This window comes from Chiloscyllium plagiosum, unplaced genomic scaffold (assembly GCF_037043375.1).
Source record: "Chiloscyllium plagiosum isolate Xiang-an unplaced genomic scaffold, Cpla_swu_hap1 HiC_scaffold_3, whole genome shotgun sequence".
NCBI lineage: Eukaryota > Metazoa > Chordata > Chondrichthyes > Orectolobiformes > Hemiscylliidae > Chiloscyllium > Chiloscyllium plagiosum.
The window spans coordinates 28,719,610-28,744,609 of NW_028270141.1; the positions used below are offsets into that span (position 1 = coordinate 28,719,610).

The 25,000-nt window shown below is 39.6% G+C and overlaps 1 protein-coding gene across 2 annotated transcripts in view; it reads left to right on the top strand.

The window, feature by feature from the left end:
• Positions 1 to 24,221, top strand: part of fbxo25 (F-box protein 25) — a 44,169-nt gene extending 19,948 nt beyond the window's left edge. The window contains exons 6-10 of one of the 2 annotated variants that reach the window (XM_043678874.2): positions 8,484 to 8,668; positions 13,027 to 13,209; positions 16,862 to 17,005; positions 22,998 to 23,024; positions 23,285 to 24,221. In XM_043678874.2, coding sequence (XP_043534809.1) covers positions 8,484 to 8,668; positions 13,027 to 13,209; positions 16,862 to 17,005; positions 22,998 to 23,024; positions 23,285 to 23,374 — 629 coding nt within the window. In that variant the 3' untranslated portion in view covers positions 23,375 to 24,221. The remainder of the gene's footprint in view (positions 1 to 8,483; positions 8,669 to 13,026; positions 13,210 to 16,861; positions 17,006 to 22,997; positions 23,025 to 23,284) is intronic. The other variant, XM_043678881.2, reaches the window with a different exon arrangement.
• The last annotated feature ends 779 nt before the right edge of the window (positions 24,222 to 25,000 follow it).

A 25,000-nucleotide genomic window follows, 5' to 3' on the forward strand; every position in this document is an offset into this window, starting at 1 on the left:
TCTTCTTTTGTTATACAACTGCTTTTTTTTCATTTTTGTTTTGTTGTAATTCAACTAATCTCTCTGAACTAAAAGCACTACTTTTGTCCCCCCACCTATTCTTGTTTGTTTTTCTCAACCATTTGATCAAATGTAGTTTCTGATAATTGAATTTCAACTTCCTTATCTTTATTCTTTGATTTCTCCTCCTGATTCAACTTGTGGCTTTGTGATCTAGTTACCTCACAGTCAGGAAAAATCCCAGGATACGCTATCTATAATAGCTTAGTTGCCTGATTTTTCCACTGGCTTTCCAATCACAGTAGGCATCACTTCCACCTGTGACCAAGTTGTTGTTATTCCCAAGGATAAACTGTATCTCTAAAACAGTGAATTTCTTTATTACTCCTACCACTTTTCACCGAACTGTCCAACTTCACCGTATACAATGGAACAGTACTCCTCTCACCATGAATTCCACATATTACCACCTTTTCTGGCAATACTCCTTCTGCAGTACACATCTCCTCATCTCTCACCATCAAAGATTGACTTGTTCCTGTATCTCTTAAAATTTTAACTTCTTTACCTACTTACTTATTTCAATGCAAGGGGCCTAACAGGGAAGGCAGATGAACTCTGGGCATGGTTAGGAACATGGGACTGGGATATCATAGCAATTACAGAAACGTGGCTCAGGGATGGACAGGACTGGCAGCTTAATGTTTCAGGATACAAGTGCTACAGGAAGGACAGAAAGGGAGGCAAGAGAGGAGGGGGGAGTGGTGTTTTTGATAAGGGGTAGCATGACAGTTGCACTGGGGGAGGATATTCCTGGAAATATATCCAGGGACATTATTTGGGTGGAACTGAGAAATAAGGAAGGGATGATCACCTTATTGGGATTGTAATATAGACCCCTAATAGTCAGATGGAAATTGAGAAGCAAATTTGTAAGGAGATCTCAGTTCTCTAAGAATAATAGGGTGATTACGGTAGGGGATTTTAACTTTCCAAACTTCCAGACTGGGTCTGCCATAGTGTTAAGGGTTAGATGGAGAGGAATTTGTCAAGTGTGTGCAAGAGGATTTTCTGATTCTTATTGGTACATCCACATACTGAGAGAGTGCAAAACTTAACCTACTCTTGGGGAAAAAAGGCAGGGCAGGTGACTGAGACGTCACTGGGGGAGCACTTTGGGGCTCGCGGCCATAATTCTATTAGTTTTAAAATAGTGATGGAAAAGGATAGACCCGATCTAAAAGTTGAAGTTCTAAATTGGAGGAAGGCCAATATTGATGGTATTAGGCAAGAACTTTCAAAAGCTGATTGGGGGCAGATGTTCATAGGTAAAAGGATAGCTGGAAAATGGGAAGCCTTCAGAAATGAGACAACAAGAGTCAGAGCCAGTATAATCTTGTTAGGGTGAAACGAAAGGCTGGTTGGTGTAGAGAATGCTGGATGACTAAAGAAATTGAGGGTTTGTTTAAGAAAAAGAAGGAAGTATATGTCAGGTATAGATAGGATAGATCTAGTGAAGCCTAAGAGTATAAAGGCAGTAGGAGCATACTTTAAGAGGGAAATCAAGAGGGCAAAAAGGGGAATGAGATAGCTTTGGCAAATAGAGTTAAGGAGAATCCTAAGGGTTTTTATAAATACATTAAGGACAAAAGGGTAACTAGGGAGAGAATAGGGCCCCTCAAAGATCAGCACCGCCTTCCTAACCTGAGATCTTCTTCCCGACCTCTCTGCCCCCACCCCAGTCTGACCTATCACCCTCACCTTGACCTCTTTCCACCTATCACATTTCCGACGCCCCTCCCCCAAGTCCCTCCTCCCTACCTTTTATCTTAGCCTGCTGGACAAACTTTCCTCATTCCTGAAGAAGGGCTTATGCCCGAAACGTCGATTCTCCTGTTCCCTGGATGCTGCCTGACCTGCTGCGCTTTTCCAGCAACACATTTCCACCCCTCAAAGATCAGCAAGGCGGCCTTTGTGTGGAGCCACTGAAGACTGAGGAGATACGAAACGAGTTATTTGCATCAGTGTTTACTGTGGAAAAGGACATGGAAGATATAGAATGTAGGGAACTAGATGGTGACATCTTGAAAAATATCCATATTACAGAGAAGGAAGTGTTGGATGTCTTGAAATGCATAAAAGCGGATAAATCCCCAGGATCTGATCAGGTGTACCCTAGAACTCTGGGAAGCTAGGGAAGTGATTACTGGGCCTCTGGATGAGATATTTCTATTGTCAATAGTCACAGGTGAGGTGCCAGAAGACTGGATGTTGGCTAACGTAGTGCCATTGTTTAAGAAGGGTGGTAAGGACAAGCCAGGGAACTATAGACCAGTGAGCCTGACATCGGTGGTGGGCAAGTTATTGGAGGGAATCCTGAGAGACAGGATGTACATGTATTTAGAAAAGCAAGGACTGTTTAAGGATAGTCAACATGGCTTTATGCATGGGAAATCATGTCTCACAAACTTGATTGATTTTTTTGAACAAGTAACAAAGAGGATTGATGAGGGCAGAGCGGTAGACGTGATCGAAATGCACTTCAGTAAGGCTTTCGTTAAGGTTCCCCGTGGGAGACTGGTTAGCAAGATTAGATCTCATGGAATACAGGGAGAACTCGCCATTTGGATACAGAACTGGCTCAAGGGTAAAAGACAGATAGTAGTGGTGCAGGGTTGTTTTTGAGACTGGAGGCCTGTGACCAGTGGAGTGATACAAGGTTTGGTGCTGGGTCCACTACCTTTCCTCATTTATATAAATGATTTGGATGTGAGCATATGAGGTATAGTTAGTAAGTTTGCAGATGACACCAGAATTGGAGGTGTAGTGGACAACAAAGAAGGTTACCTCTAATTACAACGGGATCTTGATCAGATGGGCCAAGAGTGGCAGATGGAGCTTAATTTATCTAAATATGAGGTGCTGCATTTGGGAAAGCAAATCTTAGCAGGACATATACACTTAATGGTAAGGTCCTGGGGACTGTTGCTGACCAAAGAGACCTTGGAGTGCAGGTTCGTATGCTTTCCTTTATTGGTCTGAGTATTGAGTGCAGGTGTTGGGAGCTCATGTTGCAGCTGTACAGGACATTGGTTCGGCCACTGTTGGGATATTATGTGTAATTCTGGTCTCCTTCCTATCGGAAGGATGTTGTGAAACTTGAAAGGGTTCAGAAAAGATTTACAAGGATGTTGCCAGGGTTGGAGGATTGCAGCTGTAGGGAGAGGTTGAATAGGCTGGAGCTGTTTTCCTAGAGTGTCGGAGGCTGAGGATTGACCTTATGGAGTTTATAAAATCATGAGGGACATGGAGAGGGTAAATAGACAAGGTGGGGGAGTCCAGAAGTAGAGGGCATAGGTTTAGGGTGACAGGGGCAAGATATAAAAGAGATCTAAGGTGAACTTTTTCACGCAGAGGGTGGTGCGTGTGAAATGAGCTGCCAGAGGAAGTTGGGGAGGCTGGTACAATTGCAACTTGGATATATGAATAGGAAGAGTTTAGAGGGATATGGGCCGGGTGCTGGCAGGTGGGACTAGATTGGGTTGGGATATCTGGTCAGCATTGACGAGTTGGACCAAAGGGTCTGTTTCTGTGCTGTACATCTCTTACTCAATGGTACACATGAGTGAACCTTACCCATACAGGTAAATTCTTTAAACAGATCTGGTATTTTCCTATTAACCAATCCTGACCAGGCTGTTCATTCTTTTGCATCTCTTTATCTTCCACTGGGATTACCTTTTACCACTTTAATAGGCCTCACTTGCCTATCCTGTTTTGCCACATTTGTCTTCCCAGTGCTTTTCTTAAACCACCAATTTTGCAACTTCATGTGTCCTGGTTTATTACAGTGAAAACACCCGAGGATTTCTACTTCTCTACCTGCCCCCATCTAGTGTGTTTCCTTTTTAACCTGTGGTAAACTTTCTTTTCCATCTTCAATAAGATCTCCTTTTCCTTTACCACGAGGAGGTCTCTTTCCCCCCCCAATTTCTATCCCTTGCAGATTGAAATTGATGTGGAAGCCAAACTTTGGTTTATGAACAAACTCTTAATTAACTGCCATTTCAGTTGTTAATCTTGTAGTTTTAACTGTTTTTCCACAGGAGTCCTCATGACTTTAGGAAGTGAATTTTTGAACTCCTCCAAACTAAGTCTCTGTAAGAGCATCACATGTCTGATCTATTTTCAATGCCTTTATCCACCTATCAAAGTTATTTTGTTTGATCCTTTCAAACCCTTTGTAGTTTGGTCAGGTTCCCTCTTTAAATTTCTAAAATGCTGTCTCTAGGCTTCTGACACTAGTTCATATGCACTTGAGATGGCTTTTTTTCACCTCACACTTCCCAGATACCTCCTCTGATAGTGATGCAAATGCCTCACTAGCCCTACATACCATTTTATTTGAATCAAGAAATACCACATGATCATAAAGGTATGGGGAGTCATACAGCGCAGAAACAGACCCTTTGGTCCAACCAGTCCATGCTGAACATCATCCCAAACTAAACTAGTCCCACCTGCTTGCTCCTGGCCCATATCCCTCCAAACATTTCCTTTTCATGTAATAATCCAAATGTCTTTTAAACATTGTAATTGTACCTGCATCCATTACTTCCTCAGCAAGTTTGTTCCATGTGCGAACCACCCTATGTGTGTAGAAACAAAGTTTGCCTCATGTTTTTTAAATGTCTCTGCTTTCACCTTAAAAAGTGCCCCCGAGTCTTGAATTCCCCCATCCTAGGGAAAATACAATTACCATTAACTCCGATCTATACCTTTCATTATTTTATAAACTACTATCAGATTGCCTCTCATTCTCCTACGTTCCAGTGAAAAATGTCCCAGTCTATCCAGCCTTTCTTTTATAACTCAAACCTTCCATACCTGGCAACATCCTCCTTAATCTTTTCTGAACACTCTCTAGCTTGATTAATATCCTTCCTATAACTAGGCAATTGCCATTTTGATTTCTTAGCCTCTTTCTCAAATGAAATGAAAAAGGCTTCTATGTCCTTCTCCTCAAACATTGGTCACACTTGGACATATTTAAAGAGATCCCCCATCAGGTTTTTGACTATAATGGGTTTACTCTTCATCACTGACCTCGTCACTACTCCTGCCTTTGACCTTGCCAACTTCTGAAATTCAAAAATTCTTTCTCCCTCTTTTCTATCTTTTTTTCTTCCCTTCTTCTAATAGGGCCATTTTGCTTCTGCTTTTAAACGTAATTCAAGCTGTTACATTTTCTTTTCTCTTTTTTTCTTCACCATTGCCTCAAATTCAAGCTGCTTCATTTGCAATTGAATTTTAGCCATTTCCAATTATTCTGAATACATTCCTTGCAATTTTCAATGTTGACTTATAGCCTCAATTATTTCCTCTTTCCTCTCCGATACAGGCAGCTGCAAATTCAGCTTGCTCATCAGTTCCAAAAGTTTTGTCTTGCAAGTTTTTATTATAAACTATCCATGGTGACTTCTTCCACCCCCAAGAAGGTCTTTGCAACTGAAAGAGCAAATATTACGCAAAGCACTTCAGTTTAAACCAACCAAATACAACAGCAAAAACCCAATACTCACCACTCTCTACTTTGTGTCCAAAAATCCTAAACCCAACCTGGAATTAGAGATTTTGATACTGAGAAGAGTCCCCAGTTTATGAACCAGATCAAACCCCCTCAAAATATCAAGGAGATAGCCTAACTTTCTTATTTACAGGCAAGTGCAAGGTGCTGCATTCCAGATGGGATTTGATTGGTTGGACTATTCGGCTTTAAACAAAACACACACTTTTTACTCTTGCACTACAGTTAAACTACAAACAAAAGAAAGAAAAATTGGTACAACTTTAACTCTTGGAAAACTTAACAGAATAATAGATTATTTGACTATTAAACAGCAACTGTTTCAATATGGTAACATTCCATAAACACACCCTTAGCAAAAGCAAATTCAGTAAAATAGATTTCTCACGTGGTGTTTCTCTAGTCCAGGAGGAAAGAACACCAAGAGAACATTCTGGCGAAGAGGGATGTATGACAGCTTCCACAACTAACTTCAAAACTCCAACAACTAAAAAAACTAATGTAAAACCTTGCTACTGTGGGAGCCTGACTCCACTCATTCATGCTACTTCTACTGTTCTAACTTTTTAAAAAAAAAACATCCCAGGCCCTCACATTTACTACAGTCTCCTGATTTATTCTTTCTGCTATCTGATCAGAATGACCCTTTTATAGCCACTTGTTCCTGGTAGCTTAATACACCAGAAAGATAAAATGGTACCAGTAAAGCAGATACTGTCCTTGCTGATGAAATTGGTGGTGTTTGGTGTATGTGTCTTTGGGTCTTCTAATAGTGTAGCCATATAGATAAGGAAGAACACCACTTCGACTGGGACAACACATCCACCCTGGAACAAGCCAAACAGAGACACTCGCAAGAATTCCTGGAAGCATGGCATTCCAACTGGAACTCTATCAACAAGCACATTGACTTGGATCCCATTTACCATCCCTTGAGAAAAAGAACAGGAAATGACATCACCAAACCAAGGAAACCCAAAAATATAAATAGAAAGCAGGAAACACCAGCAGTGCTTCATCCGGAGGCTCACTGAAGATGTTACCTAGTATGGTGATAAAATGTCTGAAAATGAACCTTCCAACTCAGCGAGCAAACCTACGTCCATTTATATTTTATTTGAATTTTTTTCAGATTGATGTCCACTGGCTTCTGCATAGCAAGCCAGATAGCTTGGCAGATGTGGTTTTGGTTTAATGGACTTTTATTTTGTTTTGCGTTTCCTGGAGCCGAAGCAGCTTTTGTTTCTGCCTGATTTTTGTTTATGAAATTCACAAACTAGTCAGTGATTTAATGCATTAATGTGTATTTTATAGGATTGATTTTAGCCACTTCAGTCATGAATTATCCAGTCATTGCCATAGGTTGTATTGAAATGATCGTGCGCTCTCTCTCTCTCTCTCTCTCTCTCTCTCTCTCTCTCTCTCTCTCTCTCTCTCTCTCTCTCTCTCTCTCTCTCTCTCTCGCGCGTTCTCTCTTGCTCTCTCCTGTAACTATGGCAGTCTTTAGCCTTGAATTATGGATTTTGTCCTTGCCTCATGACTTCTTAATTTGTAAGCAGAAATAACTTTTTTTACATTTTTTGGTATAATCTTGACATGTTAACAAAATGTAGTACATTACTTATGTAAACCTGCAGCTCCCTTATCTTGCCATACCTAAAATCAACCTTCATATGTATAGTATCTCTAGGTATAGGAACAATTACGAAACCTACACCTTTTACAACTTACCCATCTCACCTTAATCCTATGCCTTGTAAAGGGTAGGGGAATCCAAAATTTTAAAAAAAGACCTTGGCCAGTAAATTCTTTCTTGGGTAATTGGATAATCAAAGTACGCCTCTTCTGAAAGAGGTAGCAGTTCTAAATAGTGAAGCTAAATATTATGGTAGGTTTCATGCCATGCAAGTCCTTTTTTTTAAAAAAGTCCCAGTAGCCTTTACTAAGGAATGAAACAACTTTGAGAAAGTGAGGACTGCAGATGCTGGAAATGAGAGTCAAAATCTGTGGTGCTGGCAAAGCACAGTAGGTCAGGCAGCATCTGAGGAGCAGGAATGTCAATGTTTCAGGCATAAGCCCTTCATCAGGAATATTCGGGGTGGGGGGGGGAAGCTGAGAGATAAATAGGAGGGGATTGGGGCTGGGGGGAAAGCGGGGGTGTGGAGGTAGTTAGGAAGGTCATAGGTAAATGCAGTTGAGGAGTGGTGGTGATAGGTCAGAGCGGATAGGCGGGAAGGAAGATGAAGAGGTGGAAGAAGTTAGAGGGATGTGCTGACTTAGAGGGTTGGATCTGGGATAAGGTGAGGGGAGGGGACTTGAGGAAAATGGTGAAATCAGTGTTGATGCTTTTTTGGTTGGAGGGTCCCTAGGTGGAAGATGAGGTGTTCTTCCTCCAGACTGTAAATAGAGGTGGCTAGGATTTGGCGTGGAGGAGGTCCAGGACTTGCGTGACCTTGGCGGAGTGGAATGGGGTGTTGAAGGAAGAGTTGAAACAACTTTGCCAACTACCAAAGGTGGAACATTGTCTTCGGGCAGGTAATTATTACCAACTCAGTGTGAAATATCCCTTGGTCTGCTTAAATGAGCTGAATCATAATTGTGGGGCACTACCTTCACTCCTATCCCACCCAGCCTAATGATCCCCAAATAAAGATTTTGTTCATATTAAATCTGAAATTATTTTGCACAAACTAGTAACTGAGCTGGTGCTTGCCAAACACATCTGTAACTAGAAAAAGATAGGGTTCATTCATCTCAGTTGATTTTAATTGGTCTGAACAAACTCAAACTGAAACAATCATTTGTAAACCACTGCACAATCTAGGCTAGCTACAATTATATCCTTTTTTTTCTTAGTTGTATAGCATTGAAGTATGATTTTCCGGTTCTCTTACAGTGCTTGAGGACCAACAGAATCCTCGACTAATCAAAAACCTTCTTCAGGATTTGGGTTCTGCCCTCTGTATCCTAGTCCGTGAGGTGGGAAGGTGTGTCCTTGTTGGGAACATTAACATCTGGGTTTGCCGTATGGAAACAATTCTGAATTGGCAACACCAGCTAAATAATCTGCAAATTACCAGGGTGAGAGTATTAACCTTGCATTTTTATTATTTGCTTACTTGTCTAAGTTTTGACTGTCTTGTTGATCACATCTGAGTCTTTTATGTTGATAGTTGATCAGAATGTTAGATTAACTTGAATTTGAGTCTGATCTCTTTAAACTGGTCACCACGCTGGAGTTGCTTCTGGACAAGTTAAGTGCAGTCCTGTATTTATCTGTACATTATTTTGCATTCCAGAGATTTAAGGCAATGATGTCATGAATTGTTTTTTTTAACATCTGCTGGACGATAGTCCAATATATTCAACATCATCTGGCAGTGCAAAGAGAAGAAGCAGGGAAATGAGTGGAAATCATGTGGGAATCAAACCTGTGACTTAACTGATCTGTGAAGACGTTGAATGCCCTTTTTGTTCAACCTTGCACCAGGCAGAATATATCCGCCAGGCAGGATTTACCTGCCATGCCTGTAGGCCAGGTTTGGATTATTCGCTCACCTAAGCTTTCACATTCTTATAATACAAAGTCTGGATGAGTTTGCAAGATCTCATTTTGAAGAGAGGTGAGAAATAAAAAATATTTGTATAAGCACCAGTTTTTAAGGTGAGGATTAGGAGATCTGGATGTAGGAATTGCTGATTAATGGAAGGAGGTCCAGATCCCTATAAAGATTCTCTGTTTGGTTAAAAGCTTTAGTCACTGTGATAGATCTTGAGTGATAGCTCTGAAGAGGCTCAAATATTTCCAATAATTTCTCACCACGCCGGTACAGCTAGTAAGCTAGTAATCTTATAATTGTCATTTGCATTTTGGGCATAAAAATTAGAATACTTTTACACTTCCAAGTCTGATGCTTTGCATACAGTTTGGATGACATACAACTAAAAACTTTTAAGGCAGGATTGTGCACTAAGACTATCAGGTCTGCCTGTCCCCTTTGGATCTTATTGTGGGTTGGGGGTGGGGCGCAGTGGTTGGAGTTAGTTGTCTTGGCAGGACAGACCATCTTAAAACAGCTTGCTAAAGGCAACTGACTAAAGAATGCTAATATGCATAAATATCCTGGGCAATGGACAATTTTGACATGTATTTGTATGTTTACATTTGCCGTTCAACTCTCTCGTGCTCAGCTGAAAAGTCATGTGGAAAACCTCAACCTGTCATGGGAGAAAGTGGCCTCAAGGCTTCCATAATGGAAGATACCACTCCTTGTCATAGATAGATCATTTTGTCTTTGGCCATACTTCTGCAAAATGGCAACTTTAAATCCTAAAAATGGAGGAATGGGAGGCTAACATCTTTTGAATGTCCATTCTGCCCTCTTCTGGTTTACCGTGGATCTGGGGATAAGCAGTCAATCTGCTCTCTGGCAGCGGCTTAGTGAAAAGACATTTGGGTACATTTTCCATTGGCTGGACAGTTGTTGTTGTTCCATTGTAAATTTGAGTTGTGCTTAGGGACACTGGGGAATTTCCATGGTAAGCATATTCTGAAAGAATTGCAAGTGATATTAAATTTTCCTCCTGGGCAATTTCTGTGACTGGAACCCTCCAAAATATTTCTTAAAATTGGAAACTTCAAATGGCTCCTGAAATTAAGTAAAATAGTTACATAGGAAAAAATTTTGACTACTAAATACACAGTCTAACTTCTGAGTAATTATTAAAGAACCTGCCTTTACCTTGCAGACACATGCAAGGCACCATCTTTAGACCACTTAGTCACTACCCTATCCTTATCTATCAAGCACCCTTCCAGCACACTAATACTGAGCTTATATTCAACTGTTACTCTTTTTTGATAGAAACTGTCAAAATTGTTTAAATTTCAAAATACAGCAGCTGACTCCTGTGAAAAAGGGGCATGGTTTACCTTCCTTTGACAGTTCTGTGCAATGAAAAAACTGTTGGAATGGGAGTATAGCTCTACATTTCTGAAGGAGATCTGAGCGGAATCTCCTCTCAGATATACAGAACTCTCTTCTTCCCTTAAAAAGAAATGGCCAAAGTGGCAATTTACATGAAATTTCATGCAGGCCTTCGGTTTTTCTATTTTTTTTTAGATTATTAGATTCCCTACAGTGTGGAACCAGGCCCTTCAGCCCAACAAGTCCACACCGACCCTCTGAAGAGTAACCCACCCAGACCCATTACCCCCTGACTAATACACCTAACACTATGTGCAATTTAACATGGCCAATTCGCCTGACCTGCACACCTTTGGACTGTGGGAGGAAACCGGAGCACATGGAGGAAACCCACGCAGACACTGGGAGAATGTGCAAACTCCATACACGGTCTCCCAAGGCTGGAATCGAACCTGGGACCCTGGTGCTGCGAGGCACTGAGCCACCGTGCCGCCCCAAATTGTTTTATTGCTCACTCATGGAATTTGGTTTGCAGGGCATCAGGTAGCCTAGCACATAAAGGAAGTAGAAATGGCTTTAAATTTATTTTTAATGATGTGGGTATTACTGGTGAAGCCAGCTTTTATTGCTCATCCTAATTGTCCTTGAAGGTGATTGGGTGAGCTACTTTCTTAAATTGTTCAAAAACAGGAATTGCTGATAAAACTCAGCAGGTCTGGCCATATCTGTGGCAGTTCTGACAAAGTCACCAGACTCCATGTTAACTCTGCTTTCTTCCAACATGCTGCCACACCTATTGAATTTCATCTGCAATTTCTGTTTTTGTTTCAGTCTCTAGCATCGCATTCCTTGTTTTATTTCTTAAATTTTTAGCAGTCTTGCATGGTATTGGTATATCCAGATGCAGCAACAGGAAAGGAACCTTTTAATATATATTATCAGGATGGTGTGCAATTTAGGAAGCTTTCTGATGGCATTTCCATGTATCTGCTGCCTTGTTGCTCAAAGTTAACTACAAGGTTAATTATTGGAAGGTGCCATCAAAGAAACTTTAATAGAATATTGTAATGCAGTTGCAAATGCTGCTCACTGCAGTCATGTAGCAAAGATAGTGAAGGGAGTTAATGTTGAAGGTGATAGATGAGGTGTTGATCAAGTCAGCTGTTCAAGATGACAGTTAGCTTGTATTGTTGGCACTGCAATCATCCAAGCTGGTGGAGATTATTCCATCACACTCCTGACTTTGTGCCTTGCAGATGGTAGGCAAATTGGAAGGTAAATCATTTGCTTCAAAATTTCCAACCTTTGATCTGTTCTTGTGGTTGCACTCTCTATTGGTTGGTTCAATTCCGGTTCTGTTCAATCATCATTATTCTGAATGTTAATGGTGGAAGATCCAGATGATGTTCTCTGGAATGGGTAGTTACACTCTCTTTCTTTACTGAAGGTAATCTAACAATTGCGCTATGTAAATGTTACTTGCCATTTATTAATCCAAACTTGATTGTAGTTAAAATCTTGCAACAATTGGACATAAAGCTTCAAATATTGAAGCAGCATATAAACTGAATTCTGCAACTATCAGTGGAAATTACACTTTTGACCTTTTTATGATAGTGGGGAAATCATTGATAAAGCCACTGTAAATGCTTGGACTTTGTACCTTGAGGAAATCCCTGGGGCTGGGATGATTGGCCATCAGTAATTCATTAAATATTATCCAGACAGTGAAGATTTTTAAAAAATCTATTCATACGATTCCTTAGTGTCACACACAATTTAATGCTGTCTTGATATCAAGTGCATTTATCTCTCCCCTCTGGAATTTACTTTTTTGTCCATGTTTGGCCTAGAACTGCAATGAGGTCTGAAATAGTGTGTCCTGGCAAAGTATTGGTGAGTAAGTGCTACTTGAATGCTGTCTTGAGAACAGCAAAGTTATTGGACAAGGATCCCTGTCCAATTTTCCACTTCTGATAGATACCAATGATTCAATCATTGTAATAACTCACTGCAGTAAGTTCTGGAACACAAGTCTTCAGCTCTGCATTTGGACTATTCTCAAGACTCATAACATTTTGCTGTACTCTATGTCCTAATGATTGTGCATTTACAAAAGTTCTTGTGAGATGGAGCCAGTGTGGTTTTTGTTTGTGATTTTAGATGCATCAATAAATAACTTCTAGTTATCAAGCATTCAGTTTTCTGGCTATTTTCTCACCCAGTGGGAGAGCTGCTGAATTGAAAGAGGATTTTATATCTGCACAATTTTCTTCCCTTTGTCTTTCAAGCATCCTTCCTTTCCCTTCCTTTCCTTCCCTCCCTCCCCTAACCTTTTCCCCGCCCCCCCCCCCCCCAACAAAAACCCCCAACCAGTGTAAGCTGTAGCTGCATTATGGAGGTGGTATCGTATACCCCAGGTCTGGCAGATTATAACAGCCCTAATATATATTGTTTTCTCCAGTTTTGAATGAGGCTAATGGCAGTTATTCTTTTTTTTTGTATTTACAGCAAATGAATAACAGAACAACACTGAGTGACCTTCCACTTCACATGCAAAACAGCATCCTATATAGGTTTTCTGATGGTCTGGATATTATCAGTTTAGGTCAGGTGACTTCTACCCTGCACATGCTCAGTGAAGATAGACATCTGTGGAAAAAACTTTGCCAGTACCATTTTGCAGAAACACAGGTAAGTCCAGCAGATGAAGTTACAAACGACCTAATAAAATACAAACACTCCATTGAAGACCTAATACTGTACATAAGTGTATAGTTTTACTTTTAAAATGCTGTTTTACTCCTAGAATATATGAAAAATGAGGATAGTAAAAGTAAAGTAGCTGTACGTAGAGTCACTACTTCAGTATTTTGCAAGTGTACATTGTCTCTGTATTTAGAACTGTGGCTGTCTTCTGTTGTCTGACTCCTCCAATTCCACCTACTTGGCACCATTCGTGGTAGGAACTCTTGTGTATTCCCTGTTCCCATGATCATGTCAAAAATGCAATTTTTTTTTACCTCACTTATGGTGCAGTAATACGAGAGTCGTGATACGAGTTCAGATTATGCATTCAGAGCCAAAAGATTTGATGCTGTCCATTCACTTTTTTTAAAAGGGGTTGGGGTATCCATGGCCTTTTGTGGGCTATTAATCATCCATCTTCATTGGATAGCTAGCCACCTCTACTGGATCTGTGGTATGTACGCAAGCAACAGCATAGCTTTACATATAATAAGATTTGAGAATACATGCAGAGTCTTAACCAGGCAAAATAAATCTAAGTATTTGATTCATTGTAAGATCATGAACAGAATGCAAAGTAAAGAAGTATGAAAAACATGAATGCTGCTTTAAACCTTAATGTTCAATATTATTTTTGATCTTTTTCTTCAAGAAATGTTCGACCTTCATTTTCCAGTAGGGGAGTCTAAAACTAGAAGGCATAGGTTTGAGGTGAAAGGGGAAAGATTTAAGAGATGTAAGGGACAACATTTTCATGCAGAGCATGGTGCGTGTATGGAATGAGCAGCCAGAGGAAATGGTGGAGACCAGTACAATTACAATATTTAGGCATCTAGATAGATACATGAATAGGAAGGTTTTAGAGGGATATAGGCCAAATGCTGGCAAATGGGACTGGATTAATTTAGGATTTCTGGTCTGCACTGATGAGTTGGACTTAAAGGTCTGTTTCGCTGCTGTATAACTCTCTATGACTTTATAACCAAAAATTAAACTCCATTTTCCATCTACTTTGGAATCTGAGTTCTGAAATAGTAACAGTACATTGTGAATTTTCCTCACACTTTTTTTGGATTATTTTGTCAATCACCTTGATTCAATTAACTTTGGTTGTCATGCCACATGACTTTGGGAACAGTTTTTCATTACTATTCTGTTCAGACCCCTTATTGTTTTGGACATCTCTGTCAAGTCTTCTATCAACCTTCTCTAAAGGAAATAGTTCCACCTCTCCATTAATTCATGTAATGGAAGCCCCTATCTCTGTCTATTTGCATAATTTTTTTCTTCTCCCTTTCTAATGTCTTAACAGTGTTCCAGTTGAAACTAAACCAATGAGTTCTCATAACTTTCTTGCATCTTGTACTCTATGCTTCTATTTACAAAGCCAAAGACTTCTTCATATCATCTTAACCTTTACCACCTATCATCTTCTCAAACATTGTCCACCCATACCACCAGGTCCTTTTTATATAATTTTATCCATGTATTTCTTATTGCCTTTCCTCTTCTTCCAAACAAATTGTATCAAATTGCAATTTTGTGCACTAAATTTAAACTGCTACCTGGTCACCCATGTGATAAGCCCATTCCTAGTCCTTTTGAAGTCTATTGCTATCCTCACTGTTCACTATTTTGTCATCTAAATTTTGCAAGTATGCCCTCTACACTCAAGCCTGGATTTTAAAATAGGGCCAGGAAAAAGAGATGGGCCTAATATCAACCCCGAGAATCCCACCAAATACCTTGTTTCCAATTAAACCATTGCAGATTTCCATCAAAATCCAAAATCAAACAGTGGGTCTTCCAATCTATTTAAGAGTTCCTGTAACAATGGTAGTGCCCCCTATTTCTGATCAGAAGACCAAGTTCAAGCTCCAGAGGTGTGTCCGAACACATCTATTAAAAATCTCACAATGCCAGGTTTATTTTGTTGTGGAGTATAAGATTGTAAGACACAGAATTTATAGCAAAAGTTTACAGTGTCATACAGTGATATATTGAACAAACCTGGATTGTTAAATCTTACATCTTTTAGAATGGATTTCAGGTTTCGAATCATGAATATGTAAATCCCAGAACTACTTTTAAGTCACCTTCTTGAGATACCTTAAGGTTTTATTTTTTAAAAAAAGTGACATCTCAGCTCAGATAATGCATTAAATGTATGAGGTCAGTCTGTCTGTATCCCATTCTTAAGTCAGACTGGTTCTATTTCCAAAGGGGAATTTACAACATATTACATGTATTGACTGTCTGCATTGTACATTTTTTGAGCAAAGTAGAATGTATCTACAAATATAATTCTGCAATATAAAATCATTTCATGGAATTGTGTGCATGCATGAGAGAGCGAGAGGGATTCCGTGCGTGCATGTGAGTGCACATGAGAGTGTGTTTGCATGTGTGAAAGCTTTGTAAAGTGTGTGTGGGCATGACGGAGTATAAACCTGTGAGAGGATGTTGAGAGTGTGGGGGGTGGTGTGTGTATGAGAGAGAGCATGTGTATATGTGTGAGAGTGTATAGTGTAGTGGGGTCACCTGTCATCTGACATGAACTCAGTATCCTGGTTGAGGCAATCCTCATGGGTACCGAACTTGGTTATTAGCCTCTGTTCAGCAACTTTGCATTGTTGCCTATCCCAAAGTCTGCCTTGGAGGATGGCCATCCGAGCTAAATATTTATGACCGCTGAAGTGCTTCCTGACTGGGAGGGAGCACCCCTATCTGTTGATTGTGTGGTGTCCATTCATCCGTTGTCATAGCGTCTGTTTGTTCTCGCCAATGTACCATACCTCAGGGCACGTCACACAACAGGTGACCCCACTACACTATACACACTCTATTTTGCACACATTCCTACATACTCATACACTCATGCATACCCTCTCTCATACACACGCTCTCTCATACACCCCCACACACACCTATACACCGTTATACTCCATCGCACCCACACACAATTTCCCAAGCTTTGACACGTGCATGCACTCTCATGCTCGCTCTCTCTCTCTCTCTCTCTCATGCATGTACACACACATACACATCCATGAAGTGTATTTGTATTTGCAGAATTATATTTGTAGATACATTCTAGTTTTGCTCAAAAAATGCACAATGCAGGCAGTAAATGCATGTAATATTCTGTATTCCACTTTCTCACACTAATTAACTCCTGTACTTCAAGTATCTTAATTAAAACAAAGTTAAAGTAAAAGCCCAACACTACTCTGTACTACAGTTGTTTTGGCTTTCTAATAGTTGCTATTCCACTTTTGCAAGTGATCTTATCTATTTGAGTTTCTTTCTGCCTATCCAACATTACCCAAGGCTAATTATTCCACCAGCTGTCTTTTTATGGAAATTAAACTTTAAATAAGAAAACAAAACTTGGAGTGTTAACCTTGCCACTGACCATTTTCTTTCGTGGGCTTCAAATTTGCTGACAAACATGTTGGATGGCACTTTATCCATCTCCGTCTGGAAGTCCATTTACACCATGCTAGCTCCATTGCCTTCAATACTCTTTTATCTCAATTAAGAAACTTTTTTGAAGGATGAAGTTATGTCAAACTTTTGAATCTAATGTCCTTTACAGTTCTGCAGACACCTGATGCTGACTGAGAATGGCTGTGTTGACTGGAAGCTAATGTATTTCACACTACAAAAATATTGTCCAAAAAAGGAACAATATGGTGATGCCCTGCAGTTTTGTCGCCATTGCAGTATTTTGTTCTGGAAGGTAATTTTTAATTTCCGTATGAAATTCACCTGAAAATCATCTTTATATTTTATGCTGTTTCTAATGCTTAAAAAAAATGTCTGTCATTTTGAGTAGCATTAACAGACTAATAAACAGTATTCTGCATGCATAAGGTTCTCGCTCGCAGTCTCTCGCGCTCTGTCTTTCACTCTAGAGATGTGTCTATATGCATAATTTAGCTGGTTATTTGCATCCATTTCAAACATTAACTTTTGGTCAAATTTCATCATTTTCAAATGTTCATTATTCAGAAGTAGAGAAAATAGCTCAGGCTAATACACAATTTTGTACTTGTTTTGGCATGGTAACTTTTGTGGTGGTTTTATGCTTTAACATATACAGACAGCACAGCAGTAGTTGAGTATACCACAACAACCACAGAGAGATGTAACTGAAGAAACGTAGTGTAAGGTTGAATCTGGGTTACAGTGTACACATCTTCGTCTTTAGGTTGGCTATTGTTCAGTTAATTTAATTTTATTTTAATGGTTAATGTTTTTAGAAGTAGTTTTTGCTGCTAAATGAACAGTTTTAAATATGCTTTCTAAAAGAAAAAAAGTATCAATTTCTGCAAGAAACAGTTAAAAGTTGTGGTCACATTGACAGGATAGGATTGGGTTCTACAGGTAGAATGATCTAGGGAAAAGTGTCAAGGACCTTCAAAGATGATGGTGGTGAACACCTGGCTTAAGAGGGGTTCAGGAATGAAGTCTTCAGGCTCTTTGGGTAAGAAGGATCTGTTTTTTTTTAAACGAAACAGCCGAACCGGGCTGACCTTTAACTTCTCCACAATGACACCTAGTGGTACAAGGTGGATTTAGATGGCACCACAACAGCAGAGAGGTGAGATCTGATGGAGAGAAAACAAGGAAGAACAATTTGTAATAGAACAACGAGTAATGGAACAAAAACAAAGTGAATAGCGAAAAATAGCAAAGTGGTTAAGATGGTGTTAAAATGCATGTGTATTAATATGAGAAGTAACTGCAGACTCAAATTTCAACTTGGAGTTATAATGTAATAGCCAGAGATGTGGTTTCAACTTGGATGAATGGGAACTCAAAATTCCTGCTAAAAATATATAACTGAGGGATAAAGAGTTTCAAAATAATGATAGGGACAAAAATGTCAGATAATACTCAACATTTCAGAGGCAATTTCAATGATTTTGGAGGGGGGACTAGAGCAGGTAGAGTCATAGAGCTAGGTAAAAACAATGACTGCAGATGCTGGAAACCAGAGTCCAGATTAGAATGGTGCTGGAAAAGCACAGCAGTTCAGGCAGCACCAAGGAGCAGTAAAATCGACGTTTCGGGCAAAAGCCCTTCATCAGGAATATAGGCGGAGAGCCTGAAGGGTGGAGAGATAAATGAGAGGAGGGTGGGGGTGGGGAGAAAGTAGCACAGTTCCAGGACATGGTTGAAGAGCTTCAAGGCAGAGGAAATGACCTGGGAGTTGCAGTGGGAGAGGGACTCCGAGATTCTTGTAGAGAGAGGAGGAAAACTTCAAGGCAGGCTTCCGTGCAAGAGGGGTCCTAGAGCTGTGCAGCATGGAAACAGACCCTTCAGTCCAACTCATCCATGCTGACCAGATATCCTAAATTAAATCTAGTCCCATTTGCTGGCATTTAGCCCATATCCCTCTAAACCCTCCCTATTCATATACCTGAAGCCTCTTAAATGTTGTAATTGTACCAGCCTGCACCACTTCCTCTGGCAGCTAATTCCATACACGCCCCACCATCTGTGTGAAAAAGTTGCCCCAAGGTCTCTTTTTAAAGTCTTCCCCCCCCCCCCCCCCCGGCACCCCCAATGCCCTCTAGTATAGACTGAAACAAGCTGGAAAGCAGTAAATAAGCTCTCTTTTATATAAATATACGAGAACTAGGTGGACATTTAAAACATGTCATGTAGTAAATTGTGAGCATGATAGAGATCAGGTGAACTAAGACTGACTGACTAAATCAGTAACTGCACAGCAGATAAACTTATTGTAGGTTTTGGCCTTTGGCGAGCATTGCAAACAGTTGAATCTAATGGATTCTACATCGATAGCACTGTAAGAATGGAGGCCCAGGTGCATATTTACTAATCTTTGAAGATGACAGGGTAAGTTTGAAAATGCATGTAAGAAAGCTAATAGAGTCATAGAGATGTAGAGCATGGAAACAGACCCTTCGGTCCAACCCGTCCATGCCGACCAGCTATCCCAACCCAATCTAGTCCCACCCTGCCAGCACCCGGCCCATATCCCTCCAAACCCTTCCTATTCATATACCCATCTAAATGCCTCTTAAATGTTGCAATTGTACCAGCCTCCACCACATCCTCTGGCAGCTCATTCCATACACGTACCACCCTCTGCGTGCAAATGTTGCCCATTAGGTCTCTTTTATATCTTTCCCTTCTCACCCTAAACTTATACCCTCTCATTCTGGACTGCCTGACCCCAGGGAAAAGACTTTGTCTATTTATCCTATCCATGCCCCTCATAGCTTTGTAAGCCTCTATAAGGTCACCCCTCAGCCTCCGACGCTCCAGGGAAAACAGCCCCAGGCTGTTCAGCCTCTCCCTATAGCTCAAATCCTCCGACAATTGGTGTCATAAGTACAGACATTGAGAACAGAAAGAAAGAAGTTGTGCTAAAACTTTACAAAGTACTCTGGCTGAAGTCCAAATTGCATCATGTACAGTTCTGGCCTTCACACATTTTTTTAAAGAAGGATGTCAGGGTCTGGAAAGGTTTTACTAGAATAGTATGAACAAATATTAAGTTCAGTCCTATACAGAAAGGAAGACTTAATGTAGATATTCTTAATTGAGAGTATTTAATTGATCAAGAAAAGAAAATGAGAAATTAGTCCAAAAGTGTAAGTGAAAAAGAATTTGCAAAAGTACAAGATGGGAAATGAGGCATTTCTTTTATACGGGTTGCTAAAATCAAGTGTAGAGTATGTAATGATATTAATGAGATCAGTTAAATGAACCGTATACAATGAGTTCCCTGATTGGGGATGAGTTGACAAAACCGGGTTACACCTTTTGGAAGATAAAATGAGAGCTTTCAAAGGTGCCCTGGCCCATGCCTGTACCAGAGCATAGGTCTTTCCTTGGTTTGGTGAATTATTACAGAAAGTTCATGCATAACCTGGCCTCCATCCAAGAACCTTTTTTTTTATCAATTCTTACAGGGTCAGCCTTGGAAATAATTACATGGTTTCAGGGAAGTAAAGAAACAGCGATCATCCTCTAAGGTGTTGGCACTCTATGATCCCAAGCGAGATCTGGTATTGACATGCGATGCCTCCCCATAATGCATCAGGGTAGTATTTGCTCATAGGTGGCCCAATAGAGAGAAATGTCCAATAGTGAATGTTTCTAGGACTTTGGCTAATGTAGAATGTCAATCTTCACAGATAGAAAAGGTCATATTTGGATTTGGGAATTTTACCTTTATGGACCTAAAGTTAAATAATAACAGGCCACAAACCTCTGCTAGGTCTATTTCAAAGGGACAAGCAGTGCTACCCATAGCTTCAGGCTGAATTCAGCAGTAGGCTGTAACACTAAGTATGTATAATTTTAGAGAATGATATAGAATCCCTACAGTGTGGAAACAGGCCCTTCAGCCCAACAAGTTCACGCCAACTCTGCAAAGAGTAACCCACCCAGACCCATTCCCTTACTGTTCTACATCTTCCCTGAACACTATGGGCAGTTTTAACATGGCCAGTTCACCTAACCTGCACATCTTTGGATTGAGGGAGGAAACCGGAGCACCCGGAGGAAACCCACGGAGACACTGGGAGGATGTGCGAACTCCTCACAGACAGTTGCCCATTGTGGGAATTGAACTCTGGTCCATGGTGCTGTGAGGCAGCAGTGCTAACCACTGAGCCACCATGCCACCCATGCATTAGTGAACCAGATGTTTTTTTTCCTGACAATTGATTCATGGTCATTATTAGACTCTTAATTCCAGAATTTTACTGAATTTAAATTCCACTATCTGTAACCTGGGTCCCCAGAACATTACCTGGGTTTGTGGATTAACAGTCCAGTGATAATACCACGAGGCCATCACCTCCCCCACTAGGCCATCACCTCCATTAAGTCAGAACACCATCAGGATGCCAAGTAGCAAATGAGGAGGCATGGTGTTGCCTGCCATTGGGAGATATACCACTGGTGGTACTGCCACTAGAGTCCATAATGGTTCTAAATCTTCTGGACTCCTTCCAATCACAGCTGACAATATTAGACTTTGGATGCAGGAAGATTTGATAATGGCAAAACTGAAACAGTTGGTAATGGGGGCAACAAAAGGGCTGTTACAACCAGAATTGAAACCTTTTTGGACCTGAAGTGACCAGATCACTACTGAATGAATTTCTTCTGAAAAGTTCTGGGTGCAAGAGGCAAGCTATTGTATGTTGCATGCTACCTGTACAGGGGCAGTGTTGGAATTGCCTGACCAATGCTAAAGTGCGCTAGGAGAAGCTACAAAACAAGAAGTGGCCGATGTCTTCTGTCTTGGAGAGGGGAGAGATAGTGATTGTAACAATGTCAGCCAGATGGACCTCATACAATGAGTTCCCTGTTAATCTGGTCCAAACAGGGAGCCCTGACTGACAGATAAGAACAAGAGTGTTAAACATCCTGCTCACTGAGAGGGAGCTAGATCAGTGTCAAGAACTCTCCACATGTAAATAAAGGGTAACTTGATGATTGGCTACTCGTCTCTGGAGTTATTTCAGTGTATGTACCTGAAAAGATGGTGAAGTCAAACTGTGTAGCAACTTTTTGAAGATGTTTGGGATATTTAATTGAAGAGGTGTAATTTCCAGTATTCTGAGTGGAAAAGTAGAGAAGTGAGACTAATTTGGCAGCTTTGTCTTTAATGAGCCAGCACAGGCCTGGTAATGTCTTCCTCTGTGCCATAAGATTCTTATTCCATTCATTTTATACTCTAATTAAAAGTGCTATATTATTTTCATAGCAATAGATGTTGTAGCTCTGTTCTTGAATTCATGAGCTCAGAATAGTTGGGATACAACTGAGAGGTAAGGTCACAGAAAGGTTTAAACATAAGAATGTTAAAATTGTTTCCTGGTTCCCAGACACTTTATTGTAGGTTATTGAGCAGTGGGTGAATTGGGCTATTGCAAGTTGAGATACAAGCAATTTTGGATGAGCCCAAGCTTGTGGATGACTGAGTCTGGACAAGAGATCAGTTGGTCAACTCTGGAAGTAGAGTATGGATGAAACTTTGAGCAGCAGATGGACTGAGGCAAAACAAGAATCATTATGCAGTGTTAGAATTTGGTAATGTTGATGGAGAAGATTTATATTTGAAAATTTGGCTGGGGTAAAAAAAATAGGCATTGCAAAAATCTAAAACTATCGTGTTCTATCAGTTCATGGTTCTCTTCCTGTCATATTTAGCCAAGATGCATTTTCTGCAAATGATCAGTATGTGCACCGATTGTAAAATTTGTGTGAACAAAACCACTATAAAAGGAGATATGGTCATCTTCCTGTAAGCTATGGAAAGTTTAAAGCCTCTTGGCGCTCAACCATTACATTTACCATAGATCTGAGTTTTTGTTCTATTTGTGTTCCCCAATTATTGAATCAAAATAGGGGCATTATACTGGTATTTCATATCTGCTATGGGCAGTAAGGAATCTAGCATCTTCAATTCATCAATTCTGTTCTGAATTAGTCTGTTTTAATTCTTTACAGTTGGCTCAAACCACAAATGAGTGAATATAATCAATTTTTTCAATATCTTGAAAATATCAGCAATATTGTTACTTAATTTATTTGTTTCCCATTTATAAATTAAAAGAAATATCACAACAGGACCCTTTTATTTTAGTGAAGTTTCTCTGGGAGAAGAGAACCTATTCATCATTTTTCTTCCTTCTTCTTTCATGCGTGCCCTTCCTGCTCCTTCCTTGATCTCAAAGGACTACCATCTTGCTTTATTATTCAAGGTATTTTGAAACATTTGTGTCCTCAAATTCTAACCCTTTAGCAAATCAGATGAACAGTACAACAGTCAAAATGTTGAAGCCTTAGTTAAGCATAATCTACAAGACAAGAAATGGATTGTAAAGCTGCTTATAGAATTTTTCATAAGGATATATTATGTTGACTTGTTTGAGAAGTAGGAAGCAAAGGGAACCCAGTCTTTCTGATTTCTGACAAAGTATTTAAAGGTTTCTAATTTGCTATTTCTCTTTTTTTAAATCAGGATACAGGACATCCATGCACAGCCAACAATCCTGAAAGCTGTTCTACACCAGTGTCACCTCAGCACTTCATAGACCTTTTTAAGTTTTAAACAGAACTATGTATGCTTAAAAGATTTTATTTTCAAGGGACCCTCTTTTGTAGGCAAGCACTTTGCTGCTTTTCTTATTCTAGTGCAATACTCATTGTTCTTCCTACAATTTAAGAAAAGGTTTTTAAAATAATAAAACTGCAGATGAAACAATGCCTACATTAGGGGGAAAAAAAATCATGTAGACTTGTTTCCATAAACAATAAACACATAGCTCTTAGGTGTTTGCATGGAGTTAATTCTTAATTTGAAAGCTTCAATAATGTTACAACTTGAGTTAAAGTGGATATTTTTGCATAGTGATACATCTAGTCTGAAATGTGATTTTAGTTAACAAAAGAATTGCTTTAGCTTTTGTTTTAGCAGCCCATGTTTGAGATGCATTGAGATTGATGCAATCTATAATTTAGTGTACAATAATTTTAAAACATAAAGCACTTTATGTTTTTAAGCTGTCTTTTGAAGAGAACATTGGCCCTTACAAAGCATTATGTACGATCATTATTCTTTAAGATTCCACGTGAATGGGATTAAACTATATTACTGCTTTGAATCATAATACCTAAGGTATGTTCAAAGATATATTGCAAATGTACAGTAATTTGTAAAATAATCATTCCAGCTGCCTATAATGTTATTGGTATAAAAAGCTTATTTGAAAGTAAATACTATATTCTTATAAGCTTATGGTGCAGAATGCACCATTGCTGTTTAATACTGGAAAAATTTCCCATGTATGAATTAAATATGTAAGTTTTTTTTAAGTGCAAAAACAGTAATATACTTCCAAACCTTCTATCATGTAAACATTTGGAGAATTGAAGGAAATAAAGAGAATTTGATTGACTTCTGATTGTTTAATCTATTCATTTGTATTTTATACTAGAAACTGAAGTCTTCGGAGATATACTCTGTTCATAAAGTGCCAACCGTTGTATTCATTTTTACTTAAAATTGAAGAATAACTGCTTTGTTTCCCTTTTATTCTTGTGCTGCATTTGCTGTGGTAGAGTTTATGATAACAAACTGACTCCTCTTTGTGTAAGCCATAGAAGATGCAGTGGTTATTCAGGATACAGTCAATATAAATGTCCACAGTCTTACTAGTGTGAGATTACAAATTACTTGTCATTCTTTCTCATATTTGAATTAGTATTTACGGATAAACAACCATATACAGAGGAATCTCAATTATCCGAAGGACACGGGCGGGGAGTATTTCATTCAGTTAATTCAATTTCGGATAATCGAATGCCAGATAACATAGTTTAGCCAAGCATCGGGACTTTGCAATCTTGCTGGATAATCTGATATTCGGATAATTGAATGCCGGATAACAGAGGTTCCTCTGTGCGTTTTTTTTTCCAAATTGCCCTATTCAAGCATGTTTTGTGTTTCTATGGCAATCTCCACCTGAGGTGGGAATTTGATTTGTCATTCTAATCCAGAGGTAGGGTCAATACCGTTATACTGCTAGACCTTTTCTGTTTTGAACAGCCCTTTTTTCAGTACGAAACAGGACCCACTCCCACAGCCCTTTCTGTAATTTTAATGATGATGTCATTGGTGCTGCTTCCCGATCTCATCTGGAAATAAAAACGTTTATCAATTATTTTTTGGTTTCCC